Source organism: Chenopodium quinoa, unplaced genomic scaffold, assembly GCF_001683475.1.
Source record: "Chenopodium quinoa cultivar QQ74 unplaced genomic scaffold, ASM168347v1, whole genome shotgun sequence".
Classification (NCBI taxonomy): domain Eukaryota; kingdom Viridiplantae; phylum Streptophyta; class Magnoliopsida; order Caryophyllales; family Amaranthaceae; genus Chenopodium; species Chenopodium quinoa.
The window spans coordinates 2,185,959-2,204,674 of record NW_018742484.1 but is presented as its reverse complement, the minus strand read 5'-3'; the positions used below and the strand labels follow the sequence as shown (position 1 = coordinate 2,204,674).

General features: G+C 34.9%; 1 protein-coding gene across 2 annotated transcripts; it reads right to left on the bottom strand.

The window, feature by feature from the left end:
- Positions 1 to 3,261: 3,261 nt before the first annotated feature.
- On the bottom strand, positions 3,262 to 14,120 carry LOC110719364. 2 transcript variants are annotated; one of them, XM_021898281.1, is made up of 6 exons: positions 13,320 to 14,120; positions 10,179 to 11,168; positions 9,687 to 9,878; positions 9,413 to 9,546; positions 8,613 to 8,723; positions 3,262 to 3,865 (listed from the first exon to the last, which is right to left on the bottom strand). In XM_021898281.1, exons 1-6 carry the CDS (start codon positions 13,530 to 13,532, stop codon positions 3,814 to 3,816), a joined length of 1,692 nt encoding a protein of 563 aa, XP_021753973.1. In that variant the 5' UTR covers positions 13,533 to 14,120; the 3' UTR covers positions 3,262 to 3,813. The 2 variants fall into 2 exon arrangements, with proteins under 2 accessions (XP_021753973.1, XP_021753972.1); XM_021898280.1 differs by having other exon boundaries at positions 9,413 to 9,567; positions 13,320 to 14,112.
- Positions 14,121 to 18,716: the final 4,596 nt, after the last annotated feature.

Sequence of the window (18,716 nt, the reverse complement as noted above, 5' to 3'; positions counted from 1 at the left end):
CGATTGATTGGGCAAAACAGGTTGCAATTGCAGCTGGATTTTGCTTGGTAGTAGTAACTCATAAATCTCAACGGGATGGTAGAATGGATCGCATTTTGAGATGTGACCGTTATCACAAAAGAGAAGAAAGAGATTTTCGTACAGCCACTCGGTTTGATACAAAGCGGAAAGGTTGTGGGTGTGAGTTCAGAGTAAAGGTTCGACAACTACGGAGTCGTGACAGTTGGGAAGTGATTGGTTACTCTAAATGGGGGTATCACAACCATGAGATGATAGTATATGAAGAGGGTCATCGACAACTGAGCGGCTTAAGTCCTGCTGCGAAACTAGTTGTGAAAGAAATGAGTGATGCTCAAGTGAAGCCTGCTAAAATATTAGCATCTGTGTTAGAGAAATTTCCAGAAGACCATCCAAACCGAAGACACATCTACAACGTCAGACAGCAACTCAGGTTTGAACGGTCAGAGGGAAGGAACCCTATACAGCAGCTGCTACACCAGGCACAATCACGTGGTTACCTGTTCTGGTTTGATTCTGATGAAGATACAGCGGAGGTGACTCATCTTTTCCTTGTGCATCCTGATTGTGCTGATATGATCAAGTCTTGGCCATTTGTGATTTTGATCGACTTAACGTACAAGACAAACAAGTACAAGTTCCCACTGGTTGAGATGGTTGGGATGGCTCCAACGAACCAGAACTTTCTGATTGGTCATGCAATCATCAGGGATGAGACGGCTCCAAGTTATTATTGGGTGTTGGAGAAGCTGAGAAACTACATCAGGCCTAATGTTCATCCAGCAGCCATCGTCAGCGACTGTGAGGGAGGTCTCTTTGCCCCCATAGTAGAGCTGTTTCCCGAATCGAACCACTTATTGTGCACATGGCACATCAACAACTGCGTGAAAGTGAAAGCCTACAACCTTTTCAAGAAGAATTTGGAAATGGCAGAGAGATTGGTGAATGGTAAGTGGCGGAAGATCCTACAGGCTACTTCAGGGATTCGTACCAGTGGTGTCCGGCACTGGTGGACTATGTGATGCATCAATGGGTCCCTCACAGGGAAAAGTTTGTCAAATATTGGACAAACCAGGTACTTCATTTTGGGAACACTACAACATGTAGAGTTGAGAGCGCTCATAGAGCTACCAAGGACTGGATTGATTCATCGACCGCTGCTTTGGATACACTGTTCGCTAGACTGAACAAGTCAATTGAAACTCAGAAGAACGACATCAGGAACTCTCTAGAGGACTCCCGTCAACAGGCCCACCGGGCACCTCACTCCTAACAACCCAAGAATCATTACCGGCCCTCGACCGTTTCCTGCTTGCCCTAGATACAGTGGACGCAGATGATGTGCCAGATCTACTAACAAACCTACCACCCCTACCCTTACGCACCTCCACCATATGCGTCTCGTACATGTCATCAACCCTCTGACTGAATGGACCGTAATCATCATACGGTCCACTGCCATCGTCCACATCCTCATCCTCATTTGCGCCCTCCTCCTGCTCCTCATCCTGGTCACCCTCCTCAGCATCATCATCGTCATCGTCATCCTCATCCCGACGGTGGATCCGTTCTCTACGAACTGAGGCCGAAATACCACGGGATCTGACATGTCTATGCCCCGACCTCTCCACTGAATAACTTCTACTAAGAAGCTCTATATTCTTCCCCGCACCATGACGACCCAGTGAATTCTACACAAAATTTTAAAATATATAAACATACAAAAATTTATACGATAAATAATCATCATCGCAAATCAAATAAACTAAAAACATACAAATAATTGTAAACAAAATATAAACGTAGAAAAAATACAACGAAATTGAAAAAATTTATAAAAATAAACAACAAAATATAAAAACAATTCAAAAATATATTACACAAAAAAAAAAAAAAAATTAAAAACAATTTTTTTTTTAAAAAAAAAAAAAAAAAAGGGGGGGGGGGGCGCCCTGGCTGGACGCCCAGCCAGCGGTGGTGGCGCCAGCTGCAGACGCCGCCACCAGTTGGCTGGCGCCTGGGCTGGACGCCACAGCCACGGCTGCGGCGCCTTGAATAAACGCCACAACCGTGGCTATGGCGTCCAGCCCAGGCGCCAGCCAACTGGTGGCGGCGTCTGCAGCTGGCGCCACCACCGCTGGCTGGGCGTCCAGCCAGGGCGCCCCACCGCCGTCACGGCGGTTTTTCCCTTTTTTTTTTAACAAAATGTACCTTTCCTCCTTGGGACATCCTTCCCTCCGCCGCCGCCGCCAATTCCTTGCCTTGCCGCCTCGACATTGCCGTTATTTGAAAGTTTTTTTTTTAGAGAGGTTGAAAGAAGATGAGCAATGAGAGTGTGAGTGATGAGAGTGTGAGTGTTTTTTTTTTAAGGTCAAGGGCAATTTTGGCAAACCAAGTGAATTTTGTGGGCTTTATGTAGTAATTTGTGGGCGATGTTTAACAAATCCCTAATATGAAGTTTGTATTGGAAATGATGGAACTAATCCTAATATCACGTCAACTCACATGGATGTTAATGTAAATTACAAACTAACTTAAATAAAAAGATTTGGGATGATATTCAAAGTTTTTTTTTTTTTTTTAAATATTCAAAGCTTAAGATTGAATCTCATTCTTTTCACTTACGCTCTATATTGTATAGAACTAAAATTACTCCGGACTCTATTATATAATAGTCTTAGTGATATTATGCATTTAAAATGATTTAAGCTATTCTATTAAAAGTAAAAGCTTGGAAACATTGAACCTAACATTATTAATTATATAATTCTCATGTAGCTAGCCATAACTAAAATATTCCACCGGAAAAAAAAAATTAAATTAAACGAAGATTGATGGTGGGGAATAGATGTAGATTTTATTTTATTTTTCCGTTCAAAACTCACATCATACTATTGCTTTCACTCAACACAATCCACTCTTACCTAATCCTCCCTGTGTCACCTTTTGTTTGCTCCATATAATTAAGTTCATTTTATTAAGTTATGATTGTATAAAGTTGATGGGAGAGAACTTGGTGAAACCAACAATATTGTTTGTGAGTAAAGGAGTGTACCTTTATGAATATTAAATACTGGTACTTTCATACCAACCATACTTTATATTATAAAATTCTCACTTTGGTTCTCATTTTCACACTATGTTTTTCCTTAAAATATAGACCAATGTGTTGCAATTAATCTGAAAAGGAGGGAGCATGAGAAAAAAGGACAAGGACGATTTCTCGTTCTAAGATACCAAACATGAACTTAATAAAGTATGTCACCATTAAAATTAGTCTGATTAATTCTATACTGCTTGAAAGATAATCACGCAACGAAAAGAATGACTTAAATAACTGAAATGGGATATTACATTTAACAGTTAATGGATACAGGTTGAATCAGCTCCTGATTGCACAATATTCACAAGGCTATCCAACCGAAACAAAGCAAATAGACTCGAGCTATACGTAACATACAACACCCACGTACACTCATGACAGTTGAGAAAATTCAGGAAATGGTGCGCCATTGATCTCCTATCACAATGTCATGCCAAACTATCTTTTCCACTGTTGTATTCTCTTGCTGAGCTTTATGGGCAGAAATTAGATATCAACCACTTCATACTTTTACAACAACTTGACGATCGAATCCTCATTCGAGTGACCAGCATCAGAAGGTCAAGGGAACAAAAGCCTAAGCAGGAAAATCACAAATCTCCTGAGAGCATCACAGGCTTCACCAAACAATTTATATTTTTGTACACTCTCCTAGTAAACACAATGCTAACAGCCGCCTCCACTCCCAACAGCTACTGTGTCGAATCAGATTTGCAAATGTCTCCACGACAAAGCGGACATACCCTGAGCAACAAAGAATACAGACGGATAAAGATGTGAGCATCCAAAAAAAGCATATTTTAAAAATGAACAATCCAACACACAAAAAGAGCAGCGACCAATTTGTGATGATAGTGTTAGAGCGAGCAACTTGATACTTGTAAGAGGTAGTACATGGAACAGCTTAACCACATCAACAGGGTTGACAGCTGACAAATGAGATTGTAAGAAAAATAATTTTTCTAAACATAGCACTTCTCTCCATTAATTTATCTATAATTCACCCATCATCTACCACACCACGTCAGTGAAAGATTTTCCACTGTTAAAGCTGCTACTATCCATGATTATTATGATGTGATTAGTAATTATCAAATCCACTCCGCCAATAAATTTTTACGGAATTACAGGAACAATCTGCTCCAGTCCGCTGTCTTCATAAATTTATGCAAAGCCGCTCTGACCAACACTCCAACCAGAAAAATCAATCTATTACAATCTTTGACAGGACAGGACCACTTAATTACATCAGCGGCCCAATTATTGGACTATTTTATGAGAGTTAGTAGTAGAACAATTCAAATTTGGAACAAAATTATTCAGGTGCAAGCCTCCAAGACAAGCAATCCTCACATGTGACAAAAAACTAATAAAACAGAGCATTTTCAAATCATGTGAGAATCATGACTGAATGTATTATAAAATTAAAGGTTTCACATTCTCACTTCTTTTACAATTTCTAATGTATAATGCAGCCACATTTGTGTCATTAACTGGTTTTTCTACAGTCAACTAAATTATTTTGAAAAATCTTTGGGATACAATCCCATCGTTCCCCATTTGGTTCATAATTGACTGTCCTAGATTGCAGATATTTTGGATGTTCACCAGCACCAAAACACAACTTTTATAGATGGCACAGATATAGAGCATCCCTTTGACTTGCATCCACTCCCCCCCCCCCCCTTGTTCTAGACATTTTTAGAAACCATGCATTACCCTTCAGTTCAAAAAACCCAGTGGTCAGCTCAAGAAGAGGGGGGTACAGCAATGTAATTTCCATGGGTTTATGCCAGTCTGTGGCCTGATCTTGCACAGTTTATACCGGTAACTGGTTCACTCCAGGCCAAGTCAACGAAGCTAGCTTTACCTTTCTCTACTGCACCTATATTACTTCTTCCTTATTCTCTTTGTCTTACCCAAAATCTGTGACATACATATTTTAAGCTTCTCATTACCTAGGAATAGGGATTCTTCATCTTTTCTAAATTAAGCAGCCCCAGAGGAGAATAGTGATGGAGATGTATTATGGTCTTCTCTTAATATTTGAGGGGGTTATCTTAAAACACAGTGGATACCAACTATGAGTAGCTTAGTTATTGAAGTCATGAGGAGGTGGTAGCCAAGACTTGGGCTCAGATTTGTGTAAATAAATCATAAAAACACACATATGGTCTGAATAATATCAGCTCATCATACTTGTATAAATATCCCCAACCATAGTAAGGGATGCAACACATGGCATGATGCTTGATAAAGATTACAGATTATGACATAAATCAATGCCTAGTATAAATTAGAATAAATACTACAACAGTTCCTTGCACAAAAAAAATAAAATAAAATTAGGGGGGAGGGGGGGGGGGGAGAATAGCAATTTGAACATGACTATTATTTCAAACCTCATATCAAAATCTAATATATCATATCATATCACTAATAAATAAAGTCGGTCTCGCAGCACACTTGGCATTCCAGTTTTTCGCCAAGTGTCACGCCACGTAGAAGATAAATAGGTATTATTGTGACACATATGATGCTAAGTAAACTATTTTTGGATAGGTTTTTTTAAGATAAAATTGTAGTATAGAGTTTTATTATCGATAGAATTCTAATATTTCATATATACAAAATTAATCATAAATTTTAATAAATTTCCTATAACTCAATTCTATTTCCATCATCAAATTCGTTTTAAAAAGTTCTTTAATAAGATCCATTTATAATATATTTAATCACAAACTTTTATACGTAGTTGGCCAAACCGTACCACCAACTATACAAGAGTTACTTCGTTAGTGTTATAGGGGTTACTTGAACAGTGTTTATAGTGGTTATCCTATAAGATAGGGGGTATTACTAGGGTTACTTAGCCAGTTTTTATAGTGGTTACGCTATCAGTGTTATAGATAGGGGTATTATAGGGGTTACTTGGCTTGTGTTTATACTTAGTTAGTGTTATGGGTTACTTAGTATAACAGGGTTACTCGGTCAGTTTTATAGGGGTAACTTTGTCCGGCCAAAAGGTGTGGCTAGCCGCATACAAAATGCGTTATTTAATTTATTTAAAAAGATATTAGAGAATCAGTAAAGTTTTAATCAGTAAAAATAATTTTAGTTGGTAAAAATACTTTCAATTCAGTAAAAATAATTTAAGTTCGATAAAAATAATTTTAAGTCAATAATAACATCGATATCTATTTACAAACAAAACTACAAAAAGTACACTATTATATAAATATAAGCCATATGATATCGTATGTCTAAATATCCAACATTATCAGAACGAATTATTTAACGGTATTTAACATTTAAGTATATATATATAAAGGGGAGTTTTTTCCCGAGATTTTAGCGCCACGTATGATTTTAATTTTAAAAAAATTATTAGAGCACCACATAGAATTAGTATTTTTAAAACGCTACAATAAGATTATGCCACGTAAAATAAGTTTTTTTAAAGCGCTGCGTAGGATTTTAATAAAAAAAAGTGCCACATAGGATTAATATTTTAAAACGCTACAATACGATTATGCCACGCAAGACAAGTTTTTTTAAAACGCTACGTAGGATCATAATAATAAATTAAAAAATCATCAGAGCGACACATAGATTATTATTTTTTTAAAATTATCATGAATAAAATTAAATAATTTATTTGGGTGATTGATGGAACCATTATGATAAAATTTTACAAAAAATAAATAAAGGAGAGTTTTTCTATTGTAGAGCATCACATAGAAAAATATTATATTTTAGCCAATAAAAAAAAGAAATTGCAATTTATTTTAGATCTAAAATTTATATTGATTATAATAACAAAATACAACACATTTTCCGTGTGGCTGGTCACATGGCCAACTAAAATATACCAAAACACTAACACCCTCGCTGTCCGAAAAACCCCTGATCGATCGAGTAACCCCTGACCACACGATGTGACCAGCCACATATGAAACTTGAAACTTTGTGAAATAAAATTAAAAAAATCAAGTATTAAGCAAATGAATATCACAAAGTTTAGTAGATAAATATATATTTAGTACCTCCTTCTGTTTTATAATGTTAGTCCCATATATTATTTTTGGTGTTTCAAAAATATCTACCCATGTTCCATTTTTAACTTAATTATTTTTGGAATTAATTAGTTGTGGATTGATGACATGGCTTTAAGTAATGAAATCTCTACCTTAAATTATGCATTATGACTTATGCTTTCCCAAAAAAAAAAATCAAAAAAACTTAAATAAGGTAAACTAATTATGAATTATGTAATGTTAGATTCCATATATTCTTCTTTTTCTTATTTTATGTGATTGATTCCAAATGGGACTAACATTATGAAACGAAGGGAGTAGAATATTTTATTTGAAAAAATACAAACAAACCGTGCTTTGCACGAGCTTCATCTAGTTGTTTATTAATAACACGTTCAGCATTTGCACATCAAAATTATTTCAAATTATTGAAGTTATATATATAAGGTCCAGATTTTATTCCTCCCCTTGTACCTTCCAAAATCTTAAGATTCTTAACTAACCCTCACCCCCTCCCTCACCAAACCCCAAAGGCAAAATTAACCCCCCCTCCCCCCTCTCCCTCAACACACATCATCATCAAGATGGCATGTCGAAGTCATTGACTATACCACAAACCATATAGAGCAATCGATCTACTCCAGATAGCCACTTCTAAAAAGAACAGCCCTTAATACTAGTCTCCTTATTTTAATCACCCACACAATCTTCCCTTGTGTGCTCTTTGCTCAACACCCAAATGTTTTACCGGCAACTGCAAGTGCCCAATGGTGAATAGGGAACGCCTTATCCCATTTCCTCACCGGTAATGAACCAAAGTCATGATCACGCTCAACTACACTCAAAGGATAATAGACAATTTACAGAGCATTTGAAATGTGAAATCAAGGATTCACAAGAATCCAATAGTTGGCAATAATGAATATATGATTTGTAAGTCTAAATTAGAATTTCCTTGGAACACAAACCTACCACTGCTAGATAAGAATAAAAAATCATTGCCGGCAATTTATAAAAGGCCAGCAAACCTACACAATCTTCCTTTTGAACCCCTCAAAAATATGTCTCCCCGTGTAACACATGAATTAAGTTGCCTTTATACTCAAAAAATCAGAAGCATCAGATGGTAATTTCTTGTATGCATAACTTGTTCATCCTATTTCTACATGTGCAGCAAAATTAGTCTTGTATGGTGCAGCTTTTGCAGGTTAAAAAATCTCGGCCTGAACAAGCTCATATTCATCAATGTATGAAATTCAATTGCAATCTACTGGTTGAATCTTATGGTTTGATTTTTATTTTTCCTAAAGCCCCCATCTAGAACAAGACCACCAAAAATACTGCAATCTCAGATGCGGCAGGCTTGGCCACTTCACAATTCAAACACCACTAACCCTGTTTTAGAATTTTATGAATATGAACAAGGGGCAAAGATAAGAATAACATAGATTTACCTATGAATTTCCTTCAGCCACTTGTCAACACACTTCTTATGAAACTCATGATGACAGGGCAATATACGCATGTCATCGCCTTCCTCGTACTCCAAAAGGCATATGTAACATCTGTTGAGGCAGTCAAAACTTCAAAATTAGATTGTTCTATTGCCACAGAATCTAACATGTTGAACTAGTTGAGAGAGAACACATAAAGCATGGTAGCATACTGAAGGACAAGGATATATATTTTTTCAAAAAAAAAAAAAAAAAAAAAAAAAAATAGCAAAACAAAACCAAAAAAAAATAATACAATGGAAAGTTGGAAACGATTCAAAAAAGCATTTGCAAAATTACCCCACAGCTGAAAGAAAGAACCATAAATGAGAGGAAAACAAAAAACCCTACCAAACCTCAAAACCACATCCTACAAGTAAATAAGGCTAGACTTCTACCATAGCAATATTATGGTAGATGTAAAACATTGACACATTGCCTAACATAGATTTAAAAAAATAAATAATTAAAGATGCATGCAAAAATAAAACTACAAGGGTGCAAGTAGAATAAGGACAAAACAACTATGTTGCACACAACTGTTTCCCCACATTGCCTAGAAGGGCTACAACTACTTCAAAAAAATAATTTGAAATGGCCCTCTCATCTATTATAAGTTTAAATTTACCCAGAAAAGTTCGTGATTGTGAGCCAAAGTAGAAAAATGGTTAAATGGAGTAATAAATGCAGCAGTGCAATATTTTCTACAACATACAAGGTGGGTTATCAATCATTCTCCTTCAAATAGGATTCAGACTTACTGTGCAACCTCCTCGCTCTGAGTTTTTGTTGACTTAATGTATGCTTTTACAGGTAAGGATTCTACAACTTCGTTTGGTGCTGGAACTGATCCAATCGAAGATACAGAAGGTCGGGAGGATAACACCACTGATTGCTGGTGAATTTCATCCAGAACCTAGTTAATTAAGTACAAAGTATTAAACAATCAACTGATTCTAAAATGGCAATTGAGAAAAAAATAATAAATGGGCTCTATTGGCACAAAGGAATGGAAGTGAAACATCTTAACAATACCTCAAACAGAGCCTCGGCTAGCATAACAATTCTCGATATACTAGCTCGAGCACCATCATTATTTGAATTAGAATCTCTGGTACTGATGCGACAAGAACAACGACCAGTACGATGCTGCCCTGACAGAATACAATACCTTTCATGCCCTGATAGATTCTCAAAACGACTACCCAAACGCTGAAGAGCCCGTACCTGAAAATGTTTACATCATTAAAAGGTGGATAAAAAAAAAAGGAACATGTTGGTTGACTTGACATTGTTGAATGATAATTTACACTATCCCTAAACCATATTCCAGTTGGATCATACACAACATACAGAAAACTAGAATCTAGCAATAGGCATGAAATAATTAGAAGCTAAGTTACATAACAGCACAACCTAAGTTTATTTTGCCAAGATATTTTATAAGTAGAAAAGCTAGGTAGTTGAATTCCAAAGGTAAGCGAGCAGCTTTACTAATCGCCATCTAGCAATAGAATATAAACAGACCTGAGACCTAATTCTTCTTCTTCGCTCCAAGAAATTAGATCTATGCTCCAGTGAATCATGATGCCTGCCTTCACTAAGGTTTGATGTCTCAACATCATGATTTTGGCTCACAAAATAGGAGTTAGGCATGTTGGGCAACGGATATGGAGAAGACACCAGAGAGTTAACAGGATTTCCATCAGAAGCAGTACCTCTCTCCTGTGGCAAAGGAGAAAGAGTCAAGTCTGAAAATGATGATCTTCGTAGAACTCTATCACGGAGCCTTCCCACACTTAAAGTTCTACTAAATCGAACATTGCGGTCTGCTGGTTCTCGAGCACCGTTTCGACGATCCCCTATTCTCCTGTTCAAACCCTCCACATCCATATGACTTTCAAGAGAAGGTAAATGGTCATCTGGCCTACTTCTCTCACTATCATCATCCACCAGATCTTGTGCAGAAATGACCTCATTATCTTGCAAAGGGCCAGACAAAATAGAATTTTCAGGGTGCCGAACTAGATTTATAGAAGCATCACCATGAGATCCGACCGAGGTACTGGTGAACAGAGAATTCAGATTGCTATTATGTTGATTCACATTACTGTTAATTAAGCGGCGGGGAAAACCTCCTTGCAGATGAAGGTCTTCTTCACCACTTGAAATGGCGAAGCTTGTGGGGGAAGAAGGATCAGCTCTTGATGAGCCTACACTGGCAGCTCTGCTGAGTCGAAAACTAACACTACCGGGAACAAAGCTGAAGCGAGATAAAAATCGGCTCGAATGATTCAAAGATTGGCCAGAGAAAGCTTGAGATGAACTTCCATCAGCCCTGCTGCCTGCTCCAATCGCATGATCCCATTCACCAAGCTCAATATTAGAAGATACACAGGACATGTTATCAGGCCCGTCAACTTTAGATGTTTGGTAGCACTGAACTTTCACTTCATCAGAATCTGGTCCAAGTCGCGGCAATCTTGTCCGATTAGCTTCACCATTATGCTCTATAACCTGTAGGTACAATCATTCCATAAGCTGAATGCATCTAAAAAAGTGACATGAGAACATATATTCAGACTTGGCATTAACAGTCCACAAAGTATGATTACAATATATGGCTTCTCCAACTATAAACATTTGGGAGGCAGGACAATCAACTGAACCAATAAGGCAATACCTCATTATTAGAATAGATAACCTTATCATTCCAAATAGAATGACACAAATTTTCTAACAGCAGCTCAAAGCCTCGAAGATGTAACTTCTTATCTAGCACTACATGTTAGGATGGTTTCAGTTAATCAGACTAGATCACATACAAATTACTGTTGAGCATCTTGCAACACTCCAAAGGAAATGTAAGGCCCTTGTAAATGTATTAGTAAGTTGTCATTTTCCTAATCCTTAAAGGAAATAATTTGAGACATTCAGGTACATTTAAAATTAAAGAATTAAAAGGTTGAACTGTTAAGTCCCACAAGGAGTTGCACATTCCTTCAATGAATGTCAGTATACCTATCATTTACATGTTAAACCTGGTGTTTTCAGTCTAGTAATCCCTGCATTCACATCAATAACACCATCAAGAACCAGTGAATCATCTCACACACTCTGAAAGTCTGAACAACCATGGATGTGAGAAAACCTTACAAGTAAGTTTGATCAGTGAAAATCCATATTAACATTTGTGAGACCTTTAATAATAGGGGATAGTTGGATACTCAAAGAGTACTATGCATCTCCAACACCTTCACTGCCATTTCACACCTAACTTGAAGTCCCAACAATCACATTGCTCAAACCTTATTGCAATCCTTCCCACATACTGGTGACTTGAAAAAGTTAAAATTTTTAATAAAATTCTTATAAAATGCTTTCTAAATAATTTAAACATGCTTTGTACAGGATTTGATCTTGTGACCTCGAGTTTATACAGTAATGTGTTCAACACTATACCAAGCAATATATTGACCAGGCATCACCCAGACCTACAAACTAGTTCTTTTATAAAACAATGAATTGCAATATTAAAATTTCTAGCTGTAATTCAGACTTTCAGTTCATTGATACATACTCACCCCTGTCCACAAAGGTGATAAGGATGTCTAAAACATTCAGAACAAACTTGAATATGCAGGATGTGATCACCACAATGTACACACTTTGCATAAAAGTGCACGAAGGGTTGCCTTGGCAAAGGAATAATTAGTCAGAGTACACTTCATATTCATACTAACAGATTTTATGTTACTGTTTGACAACCTATACAACTACATCACCAATGATGATGCCTATAGATCAAGAAAAGAACATGATCCTCTGTAAAAGTGACTCAAATGAGTAACAAGAACAAATAAAGAAAATTGGTAAATATGGAAACCAGAAACTCCAAATTATAAATGGTCATTTAGCAGCTGTGATACTACATTTATCAACATAGCCCTCATGTGAAGACGGATTCAGGCAAAAAGCCCTTAGGAGTTAGGACAGGTGAGGAATTAACATACTAACACCACAGAGGATAGTAAGAACCAACACTATAATTCAGCTACTTCTTCCTATTAAACTCCATTTTTCCAATAGAAAACTTATAATATAAAGCAACTCTCTTCTGAAACATTTTGGGGAAGGTGGGTGGGGGGACCTCATACAGTGCTCAATAATACCATAGTCTATAATTGGATTAACCTTTAAACTTTTATATTTTGTGGGGCGCAACACTATCCTTTCAAGATTAAATCCATCATAAGGGTCAGATATACTACTCCTTCCTCCCAAACATAACAATGCCTTCCACCTTAATAAGCTGCAACTATTAACATCGAACCGATAAGCATTCATTCTGTCTATCAAACCCGAAACAACCCCCCCTTAAACATCATTGCTCATTCCACCTCTTGCACACCAAAACCAATAAAAACACGAAATCGTTACCCCTTACAATCTACAATCAATACCAAAATACACTACATTTTCAGCAACAATGTGTCAAAGACAGCACAATGCACATCAAGTTCCAAAAATACCATAACTTTAATAATCAATCACGGCGTTACATCCACATAAACCAATATTCAAATTCAAAGATATAAGATAAAGAACCATAAAATTACAAACCCTTAATTATAATGTGATTAACGATTACCAATGAAAACTAATCACCTGATCATCATCATTATCATTATCATTATCATTATCATCATCATCACTTTCATAAGCTCTCGACGACGATCCAAGACAAGGAGAACTAAAAACTCCTCGATTCTTACCCCTTCTTCTACCACCAACTACCGCTGATGAAAACGACGACGTAGAAGAAGCAAAAGACGCAACACTACCCTCACTACGACGCGTTTTACTACTCCCGGATCCCATCTTCCTCCTCCCCACCACCCCCAAATCCACCAATCACAACAACATCATATAAAAAAAACCCTAATCGCAGAAAACAACACCCCACATTTTGAAATCAAAATCAAATCAATACCCACCTCAGATCTATCAAGAATAATCAATAATCAATTATTCAACATAATTCCAATTAAATAAAAGGTTTGCTTGAATTCTGGGTCAGTTCAAAATAATAGTAATAATGTAGTAGGAGAGAGAAAGAGAAAGAGGAGAGAGAGTGAAAGTAAGTGAAAGCGTGAAAAGGAGAGAAATGAAGCTTTTAAGAAAAGAACATGGCGTTTTTGTTGATGTTGCTAGTGATGAAGCCCTATTTTTAGGGCGGATATTTCGATTAAACTGTGTTCGTGTTTATGTTTGGGTTTTGATGGGGTTGGTTTTATGTCTGCACAAATATTATCATGGGGTCCATGTCCTTTTCTTGCTCCCTTCGAACTTCCGAGTGTCTTTGCTCTTGTCCTAATGTAATCCCAATTTTTATTTATAATTATTGTTTTTTGTTTTCTTTAATTAGGTGTAATGGAATTGAAGAGTTTTTCAATTTTAAAATTTGAAATGTTCAATAATGGTGTCTTGATTTGATTATGAGCATTAGTATAAGTTTGTTTTGCGCCGTTAAAAGGAACTAATCTATTTTGACATGACTACACGCAATTCTCATTTCTGTTGACATGGGTACGTGCAAATTTCGTAAAATTGTTGTCATTGTAACGAATACTCCGTATTATCATCAACAAGGATGTCAAGAGAAGTTCTCCCATCACGTGGACAAATATTAACTAAATTCAAAGCATTACACTCCAACTAGTGGCGGATCTAGGATTTAACGGATAGTGTGTCACCAATGTTTACCGACCACATATAATTCAATAACAAAGGCATGGATAAATATATAAATTGAGACTTATAGCTCACAACTTTTCATATTCATGATAATATCCAAGCTAATACTCCGTATCTAAAAACAAATTTGAAATATCCCACATATATTTGTTTTTTCATGAAATTTAAGTCTCAATGTGAATTAGATAAAGCAATATACTTTGTCCAACTATAAAAACTTGAATCATTCAATCAATTACATAAAATTAATAATGCATCGTAATATATATACTAATTTCTATTAAAAAAAATATAATTAACTGCAACTATCAATTGATAAACAATAACAATTTCAATGCCAATCATTTTTTTTCGTATCAATTGAAAATTAATAATTGAGAAATTTACCGTCAATAAAATCAACTCTAATCATCAAACAAGAACAATACCTTATACTCTCTGAATGAAAAGAACAGTAAACGAACAACAAATAATAATTCAACAAAAAGTAATAATTCAACAGAAATAAGCAAGTAGATTGACTACTTAATTTGAAAGGAGAGGAAAGAAGGAATACCCCTCTTAGCCTCTTCTCCCAACACCACCTTGAGTCCATGACCCCCATCCCCTCGTTCACAGCACCGCCGCCGCTGAAACCGCCATACATCCACCGCGAACTTCTGTAAAAGCTACGACTTTTGTGGTAAGGTTCTTCTCCATTATTTCACTTATAAACTAGAGTTCTTTCTCTTCCTTAAATTTAATTTAAATCTGTAATTTCATCAATAATCTATCATCACTCTCATACCTGAATTTTAATCTTCGTTTAATAAATTATTTAGCTTCGTACTATTTATTCATATCTTCTCCCTTGTTTTTTTTTCCTTTTAGAAACTTCAATTCTTGAAATGACTTTTTATCTTATACTTGTATGAAATATGAATTGGTGTTCATTATAAATCATTAAAAATGGGTTTTACTGACTTGGTAAATTGACTTGGTGAATTGGCATGGTGAAAGGAGAGAGAAAGCAAAAGAGGGGTATTGAACTATTGATTATTAGTTTGGGGAATTGAAAATGTTTTTGGCAATTTGTGAGTGAGATGGAACCGAGATAAATAAAAGATGAAATATTTATATTTTAATTTATTGGAGGTCTAAACTGAGTTGTACAATAATTTTTTTCCAAAAAAAATAGTGTGTCCTGTGACCCACTATGACAATAAGTGAGTCCGCCCCAAACTCCAACTCAGCTTGATGAAAGACGTACCTTTCTGCCAAGTTGTAGCAAACATCCACATGAATCTCACTAAGAAGAAGGAAGAAATATCATCTTATATGTATTTAACAAATAAACAGTGATCCAAACTTGTCGCATAGTTGAGCAATTGAAAATTAAATTACACTATAATTGATGCACGCTCACTATTACACAACCCACATTGTGCATCATTGAAAACGTGTATGTCTCTCGGCATACCTTCCCAGTGTTGATGAGGATTTACTAAGTTTCAAGGAGCACCAATATTACTTTCATACATCGTTTCTAACTCTAGCAAGATGCATTCTTGAGCACGAACAAGACCCAACCAGCCAAACCAATAACCCATTTAGGCCCTGTTCTTTAGAGTTGCTTTGCTCTGCTGAAATCTGCTCTACTCTGTTAAAATCTGTTCTGCTCTGCTTAAAACTAATAATAATAATAATTAAAATTTAATAAAAATAAAAATAATTAATATTTATTAATAATAACTAATATTTATAGATAATAATTAATATTTAATAATTATTATTATTATTATTTTATAATAATAATAATAAGAATTAATATATAATATTAAATGATAATAATAAATAATATTTAATGGTAATAATTAATATGTTATATTATTTAACACATTTTCTAATGTTATAAAAGGAGTAAAAAAATCTAACAAAATAATAATAATAATAATAATAATATTAAAACTAATAATAATAATAGTAGTAGTAGTAGTAAGAGTAATAATAATAATAATAATAATAATAATAATAATAATAATAATAATAATAATGATGGTGATGATGATGTTTAATGATAATAATGCGATAATAATAATAACAATACTAATAATAATATTAATAATAATGATAATAATAATAATATTAAAACTAATAATAATAGTAGTAGTAATAATAATAATAATAATAATAACAATAATAATAATAACAATAATAATAATAATAACAATAATAATAATAATAATTAATAATAATAATAATACTGAAATCTGCTCTACTCTGCCCTGCTTTGCTCTGCTCTGCTGAAATGTGCTCTGCTCTGCCCAGAAGCTCCCAAAAGAACAGGACCTTAGTCATATAAATAAACACTATCTAGGGTTGGTTACCAATATTTCATATCAATCAATGTTGATCATTATAAAATTGTCCATTACTAAATGATCGTATAAATTTCAATGCATAACTTCGCCAATGGCCTTAGAAACACCTAAAATATTTAATCAATGCATAAGTGGTTGATGCTTTTAGCATTTCGCAAAGATATTAGTCTCTTTAAAATCAAAGACACCAATTCTTACAAACTAGTGCCTTTAATGCCCTTTTTTCACTATTTCCCTTAAATGCATGCATACACTTATATATATAAACTTAGATATAGTGTTACATTAGTAATGCTTATCATATTCAATTAAAGAACTTCATTTGGTCGATAGAATAAATTAACCAAATAAAAAATAATTGTTGAGCCCTACACCCTAGTGTAGGGCCTTCTACCTACACCCCCATGTAAAATGGTACCGTCTAGCCTCTCACTAACTCCTCACTTCCCATATACCCACTTGCTATAGTAACAATCCATACCCCACATACTGCCAAAAAAAAATAACCACCTTTCAAATTCTCTCTCTTCATCCTTTTCATTTTATTTTCCCATTTTCTCTCACATCAAAATCTTCATTATTTGCAAATAAATTCCAATAAAAAGTTAAAATTCTCTACAATAATCAAGCACAATGTCTAATATATGAGAAGAATTTGCACAATTGTTGGAAAAATCACCAAAACAAAGTCGAAAATCGAAATTGTAAGTGTTTTTGTTGAGTTTTGAAATGAAAAACAAGTATAATCCTAGTTTTTTTACTTGTTTTTCTTGCAATTGTGTTTTCATGAAAATAATAATAATAATAATAATAATAATAATAATAATAATAATAATAATAATAATAACAACAACAACAATAATAATAATATTAATCATAATAATAATAATGATGATGATGATGATAATAATAATAATAATGCTCATGTTTATAACAAAAATTACTTAATATAAAATATATACATATAAAATATTCCATTTGAGTGTGTATGAAAAAAATATATATAATCGCCATAATGGAAGGAGAATATTAAAGGGTTTAGATATCTTTCATAAAGTATTGACAAAAAAAATAAAAAAAGGAAGAAAAATTGAGGGTGTTATGAAAATAAGGAGAAAGGGAGAATATTAGATATAGATGTAGATGGTAAATCCTTGTTCTTGTTTTTTATCCATTTCATTAGACCATCTATATATATACACAATGTGAACAGTGTAACCTATATGGACAATAAAGAGTCCATTCATGAGGGGGTTACAATGTGAACTAATGACATATGAGGGTTACAAGGAAGTTACAAAGGTAGTCATATTATTGAGGGAGTTACAAACTATAATGGGCATACACAATTATTATATTTTGTAACACTCCCCCTTGGATGCCCATTATCTAAAAGAGATTTAATGTGCTTATATACTGCCTCATTAAAAACCTTTCCAGGAAAAACCCACTGGGAAAAAACCATGGATAAGGGAAAAAGAGTGCAGCACGCAATTACTCCCCCTCATTATTATGTCACTGAAGATCTTTGAGACGGCGCAATCCAATACGATAAACTAATTTTTTAAATGTTGCGGTTGGGAGAGCCTTAGTGAATAAGTCTACTAAATTCTCACTTGAACGAATATGCAAAACATTTATATCTCCATTCTTCTGAAGATCATGAGTGAAGAAAAATTTGGGTGAGATGTGCTTTTTTCTGTCGCCTTTAATGTATCCTTCCTTAAGTTGCGCAATACAAGCTGCATTATCCTCATATAAAGTTGTCAGTGCCTCTTTCCCGGATGATAAACCGCAAACGTCTTTTATATGTTGGATTACCGACCTTAACCATGCACATTCACGACTAGCTTCGTGAATTGCTAATATCTCAGAATGATTGGAAGAAGTAGCTGCAATGGTTTGTTTCATGGAAAGCCAAGAAATGGAAGTGCCACCGTATGTGAAC

Bases quoted from the DNA above. Each gene is read 5' to 3' on its own strand.
- LOC110719364 (XM_021898280.1), bottom strand. From the start codon at position 13,532: ATGGGATCCGGGAGTAGTAAAACGCGTCGTAGTGAGGGTAGTGTTGCG. The intron at 8,724-9,412 runs GTAAGTCTGAAT...CTGCCTCAACAG, and splicing joins CAGAGCGAGGAGGTTGCACA to ATGTTACATATGCCTTTTGG. The intron at 3,866-8,612 runs GTAAATCTATGT...TTTGTTGCTCAG, and splicing joins TGGCTGAAGGAAATTCATAG to GGTATGTCCGCTTTGTCGTG.